General features: G+C 47.6%; 1 protein-coding gene across 2 annotated transcripts in view; it reads left to right on the forward strand.

The window, feature by feature from the left end:
- STARD3 (StAR related lipid transfer domain containing 3) overlaps positions 1 to 15,875 on the forward strand; it is a 49,683-nt gene that overhangs the window by 9,133 nt on the left and 24,675 nt on the right. For both annotated transcript variants that reach the window (XM_048517714.1, XM_048517713.1), the window contains exons 2-5: positions 12,800 to 13,084; positions 15,051 to 15,128; positions 15,414 to 15,491; positions 15,610 to 15,663. In XM_048517714.1, coding sequence (XP_048373671.1) covers positions 12,875 to 13,084; positions 15,051 to 15,128; positions 15,414 to 15,491; positions 15,610 to 15,663 — 420 coding nt within the window. In that variant the 5' untranslated portion in view covers positions 12,800 to 12,874. The remainder of the gene's footprint in view (positions 1 to 12,799; positions 13,085 to 15,050; positions 15,129 to 15,413; positions 15,492 to 15,609; positions 15,664 to 15,875) is intronic.

The raw sequence follows: 15,875 nt of genomic DNA on the forward strand, positions 1-15,875 counted from the left end.
TCCGCAGGTAAGCCTCTATTTTCAGCCTGTAGTTACAGGTGAAGCTCTTGACTTTCACCCTGTGTGCCACGTTGGATCCTGTGTGAATGAAGATTGCTGTCCTATCCCAATTGCTCTGCCTCCTGGATGCAGGGGGATTTCCACCCAGTCCTTATAGATCAGGGCTTAACAAATCCCAGGTGCTAGGTTGCCACGGTACCTCAAATTTCCATCAGTCAGTTATTCTAATTGCCTCCTGGTGAGTCTCAGTAGAACAGATCTTATTTAGGTGAGAGATGGAGGCTTTTTGTTGTGATGTCAGCCAGGGTCACCTCATTAATGAACAAAATCATTTTTTTTACAGCTTAAAAAAAAGACAAATTTGTGAAGGGTTTAGGGTTTGTGGTAGCAATAATGAGAAAGTGTAAAGGATTCAATGGTGTTGATGGGAAGGGCAGCCGCCTAACCTTGAGTACATTCCACAGCCCGGCTGAGCAATAATAGTTTTCATCGGCGGAGACCTTATCTCTGGTACGCGCTGGAGATGAGGGGTCTCCTGCAGTCCCATGGGGAAGCCGCAGAGGGGGATGGATGGATACAGAGTTATGTAACCTGTGCTTCATGGCGGGAAGTGTCATTCCTGCCACCATGCGTGTACTTTTTCTGAGCTTAAGATGTCTGAATAAAATCCGGTCTTTTTCACCAAAGAGCCTTTTATTTTCTCTGGTTTCTATGGAATTCTTGATACATTGTGGCAGGAATCCTAATTCATCTATATTCCTAGTGCAGTGGACCTCTGGTGTCTCGGCATGGAGAGAGGTAAGTTGGATGTTTCTGGGGAAGCGTGCGGTAGCTCCTCTCAAAGAGGGCTCCCGCACCTTTCCCTTCTGGATCTGGAGGGAACCGGGCGGGAGAACGGGTCTCGCTGGTGACTCTTTCCGCCCCTCGTGACAGCACGGAAAGTCTTCCTTTTACCCGTTGGAACGCAGGGACGGACGCACGCACCATGGGGGACTTTACATGAAATGCTTGGGGCGCTTGGGTTCCTATGGATCGAGCGCCAGTGGATCGGATATTCACACCGCTGTAGATGGGATTACAAACCTCAGATGCAACCTGGTCATGGAAAGTAGACGGGCCTGACTTCACCCTCGGCCATGCGCGGAAACGGTGTTTTAATTCGGGTTCCTTCGCACTATTGCTGATTGGATCCAGTTGGGATCCCAGGTGGCGCTCTCGCTTTGAATACGCTGCGTGCCGGGAGGCCAGCCCACGCCAAAACCTGCCACGGCGCCCACCAAGTTCTGGGGCCCAGCCTGTGCTCTACCGGTATCCTCACCGCTGAGCTACTGGCCGCCGACTTGGGATTGTGTCTTTTATTGGCGGAGGGCCAGGTCATTCAGCCTAACTGGGTCCGAAGAAATAAAAAACAACCGCTTCCAGCCACGCCAGCTGCACCCCATCCTGCCAAGCCACCATCAAAGAATCGCACCGCCTCACGGGCCTCATTCCAAAGCAGTCATCGCCAATGCGCGCACTAGAGGAGGGGGAAGCAGTTGTTCTGCCTTTTCTTCAGCCCCCATGGACATGTGGGTTCGACTCCTGACGCCGTGGAAAGTGAAGGCAGCCCCATTACTGTCCGAAGCGCTTCTGGCCAACCCCCGCTAAGCATACTCGCATTATAGCCTCGGCCCTTGTGGGATTCTGGCTGCCCCATTGCTTACCGCGCCCCAGGTGGCAGAGAGGAGCTAGGTCTGGACCAAATTCCCCCATAAGCTCATATACCATTCACCCAAATGGGACGCAAGCAGCCCTCTCGGGAACCAAGCGACCGGCCCAGTTCTAAAACACAACCGGTTCTCCTCCGCTATACCGCACCATTGGGAGAAAATTAGTTTCTATTTTGGCGCCAGTGGCCAAACACTCAATAGTTCTGGGCATGCCATGGTTAAGTTGTTACATGAACCAAAAATTCATTTGGAAAGAAAGGATCTTAGAATTCACTTCGACCCTCCCTGGCGGTGAACACACATGAATTGGGAAACTCAACTTCTCCTGACACCCCTGGCTTCATCAGCGATTGCTCCCGATTCTCACCGGCATCCCACCAGAGTACCAAGATTTAGCCAGAGTTTTTCGGTAGGGAGCAAGAATGCGCATCAGTTGCCACCCCTATAGAGACACCTCCGACTGCAAAAAAATCGTTATACAGCCGGGGGCTAACTGCCCAAAAGGTAGAATCTACCATGCGATGAGTCCTAATGAAGAGAAGCGAACTTCGTGCGGCTTTCTCTAGATAAGAACCTCGCTCGCGGGTTCATAACACGGGCGGGCTACTAAACACAATAACATGCTGCTCCTGTTTTGTTTGTAAAAAAATAATGGCTTTACGGCTCTGCACAGATTACCGGGGTCTCAATGCAGTCTCCTGTCCTCAATGAAATACCCCTTTTGCCTCTAAATCAAGGACCTTTTAGACGCGATTGGGCAAAGGACGATCTTTACTAAGTTGGACTTGAGAGAAGCTTACTACAGAGTCAGAATTGCTGAGGGCTATGAACACTTGACTGCGTTTAACACAAAGTTTGGACAATTTGAATACTTAATAATGCCATTCGGGTTAAGTGGAGCCCCCGGAGCTTTTATGGCCCCTTATCAACTAAGTTCTTTCACTTCCATTTATTGTACAAGGGAGTAGTCGTGTACTTAGATGACGCTTTTTAATTTATCTCACAAACCATGGAGGGAACATGAAGCATTAGTTCGGGAAGTATTGAAACGCTTTTCGCTTAACAACTCTCTTTGCCAAACTCTCCAAATAGCTGTTTCCACCAGACCTCTATTGACTATTTAAGCTACTGATCTCAGCTTGAGGGCTTAAAAATGATCCTGCTAAGATTGATGCTGTCCTTCAATGGCCTTCGCCCCTACCAACCTAAAAGAGCTCCAATCTTTTTCTGGGTTTTGCTAACTTCTATCGTGGATTCTTTATACCCCAATTCGCTGAACTGGACTCTCCTCTCTCACAGACCTCTTACGCATCTAAGGGTAAAGATCCACTCGACCTGCTCAAGCTCCGGGCCCCTTTCTTCTGAAGTCTGAGGAATGTCAGACAGCCTTTTCAGCTTTTAAAATCGCTTTTACCAATCGCAACCCGTCTCTAAAGCACCCTGACCCAGATCTCCCCGTATGTGGTCTCGCGTTGGCTTATGCCTCGGACAAAGCGCTTGGGGCAAGTCTGCTGCAGAGAAATAAAGATGATAGGCTGGTTCCTGGTAGCTTATTTACTCAAGAAATTCTCCGGTGCTGAACTCCAACTGGACTGTGGATCGGTATAAAGAGACCGCGCCATCGCAAAAGTAGCACTCTCCACTTGGCGCCACTGGCTGGAGGGGGGCTAAACACCCTTCTCAGGTTTGGTCGGATCACAAGAACTTACCGCTCTCTCCACCCCTCGCCAAGATGTCCTGTTCCGGCGAAGCAACCAGTCGCTGGGGCTTCCATTTCTTTCTTTCGCTTCTCTTCACAGTCCATTTTTTTTTTTTTTCCCCGGGAAGCACTTCAATAAACTGGCTGACGCGGGGCTTTCGCGGCTACCCGAGGGTGGAGCTGCCTTACGGGACATTCACCGCGACTGTTCTCCCAAGTTGGGGCTGGTTGTCACCTATCTTCAGGACGGCCCACTTCCTCCTTCACCGCCCATCTTCCCAGTCTCTTCGCTCTCTATTTCCCAAGCGGGAACTCGAGGAGGGCGGGTTGCAATCGAAGCCTCCGGGCGAGAGAAAGGTGACTCCCAATTAAGCGCTTGGAGAATGGAGTTTGGCGGAGGGGGAGTGTTGGTACGCAATTCAGCAGGTAATTCTTGAAGTTCGCCACGATGCCCAAGCTGGACATTTTGGCTTTCGAAAACTCTGCATTTGGCCCGCCGTCAGTTCTGGTGGCGCGCGAATGCACAAGGACATTGAGGCGTATATTAAAGGTTGCTCTGTTTGTGCAGAAAGCTTCAAAACATTCCGGGAAAGCCCCATGGGGCTAAGTTGAAACCTCTCCCGGTGGCCTCCCGCCCCTGGGAAGTCATCTCCATGGATTTTATTACAGATTTTTTTACCGGAAAGTCATGGCAACGTCTTATAAGTAGTGGTGGGACTTATTTTCTAAACAAGCCCATTTTATTCCATGTGCTTCCATCCTCCGGCCTCCTGTTAGCACGGTTGTTCATTCAACATGTTTACCGCCTACACTCCGCCTCGCTAAGGTGGTCTCCGACCGCTGCCCACAATTCATTTCAAAGTTCTCGAAGGCTTCTTTTAGGGTTTCGTTAGGTCAGCCCGCGTCGCCAGCCCCCTACCACACGCTCTCAAAGTGACGGTGAGTCGGAGAGAACGAACAGAACCCTAGAGCAGTATTTACGTTGTTACAACCAACTACCACCAAGACATTACCTGGTGCGGTTTCATTCCGGCTTTGCGAGATACGCCTATAACAATGCGGTCTCATATAGCAGTACAAAACCCCTTGAAATTGTGGGTCGGTCGCCTTCCTTCCGGCCGCTGTCGCGAATCTACCCCTCGCGACAGCATTGGATCCCTCTCCAGAGTTTCAACAATGGATTTCTTCATCCCTAGCCGAGGGTGGAAATCGGTCCAGACTGCCTTTACAGCAGGCTATAGGACTCCTAAAAGCTGTGTAAGCGGATAAGCACCTTCGGATTTATGCAGGGCGCTTAAGTGTATTTGTCTACCAAAAATCTCAGAGACGTGCATAAATTTTCCAAACTAGGCAAAAGATTGGACCTTTTCACAGATTACTAAAGTGATTAATGATGTCACTGCGTCCGATTGGATTTTGCTCTTAACTCTCTTAGTAACATTCATCCTGTCTTCCATTCCAGTTTACTTTCGCGAGGCTCCCCGCTTCCGATGCCTGGTACGACCAATTCGGCCAGAGAGAGACCCCACTGACTATTATTACATACACAAGCATTACGAAATTGATCACTATCCTGGACTCTCATGACCCAAAACGCTTGCAATATTTAGTCTCTTGGGTGGGATATTCTTGGCATAATCAATGGGTTTATTCTCAAAATATTGACGCTTCCCACCCTTATTTCTGCTTTCCACCGCCGCGATAAACCTTCGGAGTGGGAGGTGGGTCTTTAAGGGAGGCAGAGTGTATGATTCAGTGGTGTTGATGGGAAGGGCAGTCACCTAACCTTGAGTAATACATTCCACAGCCCGGGCGATAATAGTGCCATCGGCGACCTTATCTCTGGGCGCTGCGGAGATGCGGTCTCCGCTCCCCATGGGAAGCCGAGAGCGGGATGGATAGAGTTATAACCTGTGCTTCTGGCGGGAAGTGTCATTCCTGCCACTGCGTGTACTTGAGCTTTCTAAGATGTCTGAATAAACGGTCTTTTTCACCAAAGAGCCTTTTCTTTCTGCTTCTATGGAATTCCTTACAGAAAGTAAGGCATCCAAAGATACAATTCACTAACCTTGGAAAGCATGGTGATGCCACACTCACAGCCAGTCGCCACGCAGGACTCACTGGGGGGAAGGGGCTGGCCATGGCGAGCAAGAGGGTCGACCGGGGGGGGGGGCTGTTGAGCAAGCCAGCTGGGGGGAAGGGTGAGGGTAAGCTGGAGGGCGAACAAGCAGGCCCCTGGGGTGGGGGGGGTGGGGCGGCAAGTGGGAGGCTGGTGGGTGAGCAAGCAGGCCAGCACCGGGGGGTGGGGGGTGGGTGGCCAAATGGAAAGCAGGGAGTAGTCCAGGCATTGGATGCAGCTGGTCTGGGGGGCCAAGCTGGGGAAGAGAAGCAGGCTGGGTTGTCCCCCACCAAGTTTCTAGCGCCCATTGTATTAATGGCTTTAATTCAATGGGCTTTACTGCTAGTTAAAATATAAAAACTAAAAAGTAGAAAAACTAAGTTGGGCTCCTTTTAAAGAAAAAAGGAGTCTTTCTAAATCCTAAACTGAAGAAACGCCTGCTGTAGACCAGTGACCATGGTGGGGCGCGTGTGTGTGTGTGTGTGTAATAACCATGATTTTAACTGAATTTTTAAAAATAACCCTCTTTCTTCAATGCATGATCTACAATTGCAGGACTTCCTTCTGAATATCAAAATTGAAATGAACCGTGAGATAAAGGACAAAATGATCAATTGTGACTAAATGATTAAACAAATTTTGTGTTGGCCATTCCTGTTGTGAACAGGACCCCAAGAACAACCATTAAGAGCCACAGGTCTGAAGAAATTCTATCTTTGTGGACAGGGTTTGTGGTAGCAGTAATGCAAAAGTAGGTTATCCTAAGATATAATTCAGTAACCTTGGAAAGCATGGTGATGACACACTCACAGCCAATCGCCACGCAGAACTCATTCTAGTGTTGGGGGGTGGGACTGGCCATGGCAAGCAAGAGGGCCAGTGGGGGGGGTGTGTGTGCTGGCGAGTAAGCTGGCTGGGGGGAAGGTCAGTCCGGCTCTGTGACAGACCTCAGCTGGATGCCTCTGGGTTGCTCTAGTGGACCGCAAAGATGCTGACCTTTTCTCATTGTTTGGCTGTAGCATCTGATACTCCAGGGTGTTGTGAAGGTCCAGTTTAGCTGACAACCTGGGATTGTGATCAGTCACAGAGAGAAAGGGTTACTATTTTACTGGTTGTTGTAAGTTGTCTGGGCTGTGTGACCGTGGTCTGGCGGACTTCTCTCTGTGATACATCTCTGAAGATGCCACCCACAGATGCAGGCAAAATATTAGGAACAAGATCTACCAGACCACGGCCACACAGCCCGGGAAACTCACAACAACCAGTTGAATCCGGCTGTGAAAGCCTTCGACAATACGCTACTATTTTAGATTTCCTATGCCCTCTCTGGGATTCCTTAAGTTCTCAGGGGCTTAGATTAACTAATTCCCTGTCCCCTTTAATTCCATTCCCCCATTTAATCGTATATCAGCAACATCAGAGGGGACACTCAGTCCTCCTTGGTTCATTTCTTCTTTTTTAAATACATTTTTATTTTTCCAACACACAAAAAGGGGAAAAATGCAAATACACCCCCACATCCACAGTTGCATTAATACAGACTAGAAATAATGAATAGAAAAGCCACAGGGAAGTATAAAACACAAATTTGACAATATCCAAACACAACCAGTTATAACTAACTAAACATCTCACACTCATACAGTGAATTCCCACTATCTTACTGTTGAATTCTAATCTAGGTTCGTTTATATATTCATAATAAAACAGTTTATCAAATACACTCCGTATCATTAATAATATTCTTTCATTCTGCTGTTTTCTTTTAGATCTCAAATCCTGCAATTATTTCTATATCACCATATGTTTTCAATAGATAGTCGGTAAAGGTTTTCCAGTGTTCTGTAAACTTCTCTGTATTACTGTCTCTTATTAAAGTTGTCAATGTTGCCATTTTTCTTGATAAGTATTTTTTTTACATAATCGGATACTTTTCAGTATGTAGAGATCCTTCGTTGTAGCTGGGTTTTTGCTTGTTTTGTGACTGGCCTCTCAGTTTGCTATTGGGCTTGGGATGACGGCAAGTCAGTTTGCTAAGAATAGGTTCATTTCAACCTCTCATTCATCTTGAAATGCTCAAGGGTTGTTAACATGAGGTAGCAGTGGTGTAGTGGTTAAGAGCAGGTTTACTCTAATCTGGAGGGTTTCATTCCCCGCTCTGCTGCCTGAGCTGTGGAGGCTTATCTGGGGAATTCAGATTAGCCTGTGCACTCCCAACACATACCAGCTGGGTGACCTTGGGCTAGTCACAGATCTTTGGAGCTCTCTCAGCCCCACTTACCTCACAGGCTGTTTGTTGTGGGCGGGAGGGGGGGAGGAAAGGAGTTTGTCAGCCCCTTTGAGTCTCCTTACAAGAGAGAAAGGGTTGGCTGGTTAGCTGGTCTTCTAGCGAGTTACGTGATCCGCTTCTACCTCTCTGTCTGCTTGTGTGTGAGAGAGAGACTCAGGGGGAGGAAATCACATTTCTAATCATAATCAAATGTCTGTTTTATTCAATTGTACCCCCCCCCCCCGCCCCTCAGTAAGGCTCCAAAGTGGCTTAGAACATTATCCCTGCCTTTTTTGTATATGCACAACAGTCCTGTAAGGTAGGCTGGCCTGACCATATGTGACCGGTCCAAGGCAGTCCAACACACTTCCATAGCAGAGTGGGGATATGAACTGGGGCCTCCAGATCTGACACTTTGACACTAATCCAGGGGTCCCCAACCTTGGAGCCTGTGGGAACCTTTGGAATTCTGACACAGCACGGTGGGCATTGCCACAAAATGGCTGCTGCAGCTTCCCTTCAGTCATACTGTGAAGATCCTTTTGCTGTGGTGGCAGCTGTTGCTAAAGCAATGTATAAAAAATATGCACCCTATCAAATATTTACCTTTTTTCAAAACCCTTAATGGGCGCAAGGAAAGGTGTCAGTGGGCACCCTGTTGGACCACTCAAGGTCCTAGTTGCCATTGAGACAGGCTTCTGACTAAGCAAGTTATAGGCAAGGGAACTTCCCATCACAAGGAAAAGGTCCCTGTCTAGCAGTAGCTACGATATCACTACTTTTAGTTGCTGAGTTTACAAGTTAATGAAGAGTTTGAGCAGTCTTCAACAGTCAGTGGATATTTATGCATTTATTGCTCCCCATGCAGCTGTGTGCTTTGCAGTGAGTTTTCCTGTAAAGGACTGAGACCCTCCTAGTCTGTTTTGCATAGCAGGCCAGAACTATTATATGTTGATTATTGTTTCTGTATTGATTTGCCACATTTCATTGTTTATACTGCACACTATTGTTTATGAAACAGAAAACAGATTTAAAGTTTCTTTTGTTGTAAGTTTGGTGAATGTTAAGGGTCGCAAGGTGGGATCGCACTGTCAAAGACTTGAACTCCTTTTCAATTTCTGATAATACCCCTCTTAAAATCTGAGTCGGGTTACATTTGGGCATACAGATGGTGAGGAGGAATCCATTTTTGAAGGATTTTAACTCTTGTGTATTGGCTTGGTTGCTGATTGAGCTAAGGTTTTTGTACTTTTAAAGTTATTGTTGAGACCATATTGTTTTTGTTGACCCTTTTTTTTCCACTTACAGAGTTAGTTTACTATTTTTCTTTGAAATAAATATTCAAAAACATTTAACCTTCTGATGCCTCAATAAATGTCATTTTATTGGTATCTATTTTTATTTTTGAAAGTTACCAGTAGCTTCATTTCCCACCCTAGACTTATACAGGAGTCAATAGTTTTCCCAGTTTTTGGTGGTAAAATTAGGTGCCTCGACTTATATGCGGGTCGACTTATACACAAGTATATACAGTAATTCCCTTCGCTTTCCCTGCAAGGAGTGGGGAGTCACATTTTACCAGCTTCTATGCACTGCAGCATGGTGAATTCAGGAGGAGAGAAACCATGCATGCAACCAAGAATCTGACCTGAAGGGACTGTATGCTCTCTGCAGGGCAGACTACAAGTGTATAAATGGCCAAAGAACTTTGTTTGCTTAAAGTTGCTTTACGCCAGGGGTGTCCAACTCTGGCGCTGCAGATGTTCATGGACTACAATTCCCATCAGCCCCTGCTGGCATGGCCAATGGGGTTGATGGGAGTTGTAGTCCATGAACTGGGGTTGTTGGGAATTGTAATCCATGAACATCTGAAGCTCCAGAGTTGGACACTCCTGCTTTAAGCACACAAAATCTTGGACAGTGAATTAGAACAGTTACAGAAAAGTTAGATTAATTGCTTCTTAGTAGCATTAAGAGTTGAGATTGGTCTTCTTATCTTGCTATATCCTAAACAAATGGCAAAGCATATAGTGAAGGAGTGTCCACTAATGGAATACCAAGCATCTGTGTGAGATTTTGCTTCTTTTTTTTAGCAGAAGCAGAACAGCAATATTTGGGAAAGCTTGGAATTGATTCATGATTGTAAATTATTAATTAGTACTGTATTTTGAGATTGTGTTTATGCTTCAAGTTACTAAGCTTTTAAATGGACTGATGGATACACGTTTGATGGAATTGCTCTATAACATGAAATAACGCTATACGTTAAAAGGAGATTGTCAGCCCCTTTGAGTCTCCTTACAGAAGAGAAAGGGGGGAAATAAATCCAACTCTACTTCTTTTTTAAAAAAGGTTAACATTTCTGGAGGTTTTCTGTCTGGTGTTCTGGTTACAAACCATCAAGTTGGGGGCCAGTTTGGAATGCAGAATTCCCTCCAGAATCCTGGAGAACTCTGCCACGGAACACTTTTGCTCAGGCGAAGTCTGTGCCACGTCCTCTAACAGGACACTGGAAAGAATCTCATTACACCTGCACGTAGGCAGCTGGGGCTTCTGTCCTTCCTTTCTCCCAGACAGGTTTGATTTCTGTCTGATTTTCAGAAAACCTCTGTCCACTGGCCCGTTCTGTCCTGAGCGCCTCTGCTTGTAGTGGCAGAGTCCAGTCTTAACTTTGTCACCTTCATGAGAACTAGGCCCGTTGGGGGTGAGGGGGAGGAATCACCCTCCTTAAACATCAGATTGTGAATCAGTTTGGACCTTTTGAAACTGGCTGTATTGGCGTGGCTGGTCTTTGGACTATTTTTTTTTTGGGGGGGGGGTGTCAGCAAGAAGCTGAGCAGAGGCCCTGGCATATGCTGTTCAGGAATCACAGATGGCCAAACCTCTTCCCTTACAAGTGCTTTGGCTTCTTGACTCCAACAGGAAGCGGAAGAACCGCTTCTTTGTGAGTGATGTGAAGTGACATGCCCCTTTGCCGCTGCAAGTAAAGCAAAATGACTTGGAAAATCACCTTAGCACAGAGCTGCCTTGCCTGGCAGTATGGGATGTACACCTGCAGCACTTGTACCTGCAGTACAAAGGGCACTTCGAGCACATAAGGAGAGCCAGTGACATCACCCTAGATTTCCTTATTGGTTTCCTGTCCAAATATTCACCAGGACTGACCCTACTTCGCTTCCGAGATCTGAGAAGATCAGTCTGGGCCAGGGGTCTGCAACCTGCAGTTCTCCAGATATTCATGGACTACAATTCCCATCAGCCCCTGCCAGCATGGCCAATTGGCCATTCTGATATTAATCAAGCATGCTGATATTAATCTTTAATATCCCAAAATAGCCTGGGCTCTTAGGATCTGAAGGACTTCCTCCACCCATACTGACTTACCTTGTTGTTCAGAGTCTGAATGGTGCTATCATGCAAGAATTGGCCAATTGGCCATGCTGGCAGGGGCTGATGGGAATTGTTGTCTGTGAACACCTGGAGAGCTGCAGGTTGCAGACCCCAGTCACTCTGGGCAAAAGCCATTAAGTATGAATATACTCTGTGTTTGGGGATTGTTTTTCCCAGATCTAAAGTGAACCATTCTTCAGACATTTCACTCTTCGTAGACCTGGAACCCTTTTCCTGTATCCCTGGATCCTACCTCTGGGGTATCCATGTGGGGTGGGGTGGGGGGGGGAGAGAGAGCGCGAGCCTAAAAGTGGTGTCTTGGATTTCGCAGTTTGATCCATGAGAGGCGTGGGCTGGCAGCGGTCCTTGGCCAGAGCTGCGTGAAGCAGGCAGAAGGGCTTGGCGACTTGACTGCATTGAAAATCTGCCACCTCTTTTCTGCAGAAACTTCTTTCAGGCCTGCTTCCGCCATCGGGGAGAGAGCTGGATTAGCTGACCTTTGCTGCTTTCCAAATCTCCAAACCACCATCTGATAGAACAGTTGCAGCTCTTGATGCTGTTGTGGAGGTGCATTTCCCCCAGCCCCCCTCTGGGTTTGGGCAAATATAAAGGAGAATGAGAGCGGCCCAGTGTTTTCTGAGCTTCTCATCCAAGCCAGCGTAGGTGTGGCGCGGGTCAGGCAGGGTCTGTTCATCTAATCATCTCATCTTTACAAGCAGGTTGTAGAGTTGGAAGTAACCTTCCTGTACTGAAAGGCTGGGAATATTTCAGTTTAAGATAAAGAGGATGATGGGGGGGGGGGGTGATAGAGCAGGAGTCCCCAGTAGGGTGCTTGTGGGCACCACGGTTCCCACTACCACCTTTTCTGATGCCCACCAAGTGTTTTTAGGAAGCGGGTGCTGACTAGATGAAGGAACTGACTAGATCAGGGGTCTGCAAACTGTGACTCTCCAGATGTTCATGGACTACAATTCCCGTCAGCACTGCCACTTGGCCATGCTGGCAAGGTGGAAATTGTAGTCCACGAACATCTGGAGAGCCGTAGTTTGCAGACCCCTGGACTAGATGGATGGACAATATGTCATGGGGAGAAACACCTCTCACTGTCACGTGCTTCTGAAGATGCCAGCTGTAGATGAAGGCGAAGTGTTAGGAGCCAAACTTGCCAGGCTATGGCCACACAACCCAGAAAGCCCACAACAGCCAGTTGACTCCAACCTTGAAAGCCTTTGAGAATGCATTCACACAGAGACTTAGGTACCTCTCTGCTTAGAGGTTCCATATCTGCGGATCCCAGTTTTGAAGGATTGTGGGTCTCCCAGGACATCTTCTTGACCATTGTACGAAACAAGATGGACCACTGTAGACCGAATGACCCTTCAGGTACCCTCCAGCCCTGTGTTTCTGCGTTGGTGTGGTTTAGTGGAGGTTTGTATTTCTCCCTCAGCTGTGAATCTTACGGATGACCATGAGCCAGCCATGCTTTCTCAGTCCATCCAACCTCATGGGGCTGGCAGGGGATGATGGGAACTGTAGTCCATAAAATCTGGAAGGCCATGAGTTTGGCACCTGTGTGCTAAGGGGTCTTGTCTGCTTTATGTCTTGTACCAAAGGATGAGCCGTGGGTGAGGTCCCGGATGACGTGTCCACGCATGAGCCCCTGAGGACTTTCCCCAACCCGTCCAAGGATGAGCAAGCCGTGGGGCTTGCCGAATGGTGACCTGGAGCAGAGCCTTCCTGCCATTGCTTCCTCACTCTCGTACAGCCAGGGCTTCTCGCCCCACCACTACTTCTCCCCGGAAAGGCGAAGGATCATTTCAGATGTCCGGCGGACCTTTTGCCTCTTTGTGACCTTCGACCTCCTTTTCATCTCACTTCTCTGGATAATCGAGCTGAACGTGAGTTGGGGGGAAGCCGGCCTTGGGAAGTGGGCCTTCGCTCTTTCTTGGAATCCTGGGGGAAAACATTCAGGAATGGTAGAAGCGATGTTTTCCTGGGCATAGCTGCTGCGGCAAGCGAGGAGCAGTGCAGAAATGCCTTGCAAATCCACTCCCATTGTGGTGTAGCCCTGAAAAGCCACCCGACTCCCCCGTGCCTCTCCTTGTTCACTGGATCCTGCTAGAGCACAGGTGTCAAACTCGCGGCCCTCCAGATGTTATGGACTACAGTTCCCATCATCCCCTGCCAGCATGATGCTGGCAGGGCATGAGGGGGATTGTAGTCCATAATATCTGGAGGGCCGCAAGTTTGACACCTATGTGCTAGCGGATGTGCCGCTTCTGGTGTCATGTCAGAAGCCATCCATAAGTCCCATCTTTTGGCCTGGATCACGTTGGGCCCTGCGTGATGTTAAAGAAGCAGTGCTGCTTGGAGTCAAGGAGACCCTCGGGAGACTGGCATCTCTGCCTGCTCATCCCCAAAGGTTACCAAAATCATCACATGCTCCCCTTACTTGCCTGTACTTCTTCTATTCAGAATATTGTTTTTATATGGTTGCTCCTCTTAGGCTGGGAAAGGAATGAGCAGCTCCAGCACTTGACCAGAAGGGAGGATATCCGCACAGGCTGATCTGCCTCCTTTGGAGAAAGCCAGCATTTGTTGCAAGCTCGTGTCAGGAAAGCGACTGACTGGGACATGAGGCAGGGCCTGTCACAGAGGGGAGGATTCCTATCTGCCCTCAGTCAGTCAGCTTTCTAGGCCAGCCCCTGAGGCTTCCCAAAGGGTTGCTTTTGGGAAGGGAGCAGCAGGTGCACTCTAACCTGGAGGAACCGGGTTTGATTCCCTGCTCTTATGCCTGAGCTGTGGAGGCTTATCTGGGGGATTCTGATTAGCCTGTGCACTCCCACACACGCCAGCTGGGTGACCTTGGGCTAGTCACAGGGTGTTTGTTGAGAGGGGGGAAGGGAAAGGAGTTTGTCAGCCCCTTTGAGTCTCCTTACTGGAGCGAAAGGGGGGGATATAAATCCAACTCTTCTTCTTCTTCATTCGTGGTAGAGAAGCATGTCACGGGACAAAAGAGGACTTTGAACTGCCTTTGCCAAACTGCTGAGAGCAGAGACACCGCTTGTCTTTTTTTAAAGAAAATTAGAGGTCTACTGCACTCCTATTATTCAAAAAGATTCATGTGGGAACTGGGTGCGTGGGGGGGGGGTGGTGGTAATGCTTATAAGGTTAAGGATTTGCTACCGCCCCCACATCATGGTTTTTCCCCAAAAACCACTGATGGGATTGCATCTTCTAGTTGGACACAGTCAAACTCAGAGCAGTGACTCATGCAGAGATAGAGTAAACAAGTGCCTCTGAGAGTGAGAGCCAGCGTGGTATAGTGGTTAAAAGCAGGTGGATTCTAATCCGGAGAACTGGGTTTGATTCCCCACTCCTCCACCCGAGTGACAGAGGCCTATCTGGTGAACCAGATGTGTTTCCACATTCCTACATTCCTACTGGGTGACCTTGTGCTAGTCACAGTTCTTCGGAACTCTCTCAGCCTCACCTGCCTCACAAGGTGTCTGTTGTGGGGAGAGGAAGGGAAAGGAGCTTGCAAGGTATCTTGAATCTCTCAAGAGAGAAAGATGGGGTATAAATCCAAACTCTTCTTCTTCTCTTCTATTTGAGCTTACTGGAGATTAATATGTTTATATTTCTCACAGGGCTGATCAGTTCAAGCTCAGGCTTTAGGAAATACTGTAGACAAGAAAAGAGAAAGCCAAGAATGCAGGGAGACGGTAGGGAAAGAGGAGACTTCATTCCCTCATGGGTTACGTCTTGAGTGACTGCAGTAGAGAGTAGCAATTTAGCTGTTGTTTGCTTACCAAACTCTTGACATTTCTTAACTTCTTTGCCTTGAATCTTGCTCATCCATAGACCTCCAAAGGCATCCAGTATAATTTGAAAGAAGAAATTATCAACTACAACTATAAATCATCTTTTTTTGACATCTTTGTAAGTATCCCGATGAAGATGTGATTTGCAAGTCCAACTAAGGGGAAGGCTGATGATCAGGGATATGTGACTCCAATGAAATGTATTTAAAGTCAATAAAAGGGTTTTGTCAGACTGATTCCACAACAGGTGGCAACTTTTGCATTTTACAGAACTTTTCCTGTTCTGATTAGAGTTCTGCAAACTCTGAAAGCAAGCAGATTCTGTCGATTTAGGTTGAAAAAAGTATTCCTTTTTTTGTTTGTGTACTCACTGTTGCCATTTTGTCCCTTGTTTTAAAAAAAGCTCTTAGCTGTTTTCCGGTTCTCACTGCTGCTTCTGGGATATGCCATTCTACGGCTCCGGCACTGGTGGATTATTGCGGTAAGAGGCTGTCGTTTGACATTTTGCTCTTAAGGTAGCCTGTTAATTCCACTGTAGCTGCTGGAGAAAGAGAAATGTGACTCCTGATGGCTTTCTTTTTTCTCTCTTTCCCCCCAAGGTCTCAACCTTGGTGTCCAGCGCCTTCCTGATAGTGAAAGTCATCCTCTCAGACGTGAGTAGCAGCCACGGGTTCCCTTCTGCTCTCCACAGACACTTTTCAAAAGCTTGGGATGAGGAGTGGCCTGGGAAAAAGGGTACCTGAAGGCAGCCAATTAAAACCTTGGAAATTGTCCTCAAATCTACACCCAGTCTGGTTGTGCAAAAAAGAAAAGAAATTTTTCACAAAACTAGAACCAGGGGCCATACATTGAAAATGCTGGGGGG

This window comes from Sphaerodactylus townsendi, linkage group LG15, assembly GCF_021028975.2.
Source record: "Sphaerodactylus townsendi isolate TG3544 linkage group LG15, MPM_Stown_v2.3, whole genome shotgun sequence".
NCBI lineage: Eukaryota > Metazoa > Chordata > Lepidosauria > Squamata > Sphaerodactylidae > Sphaerodactylus > Sphaerodactylus townsendi.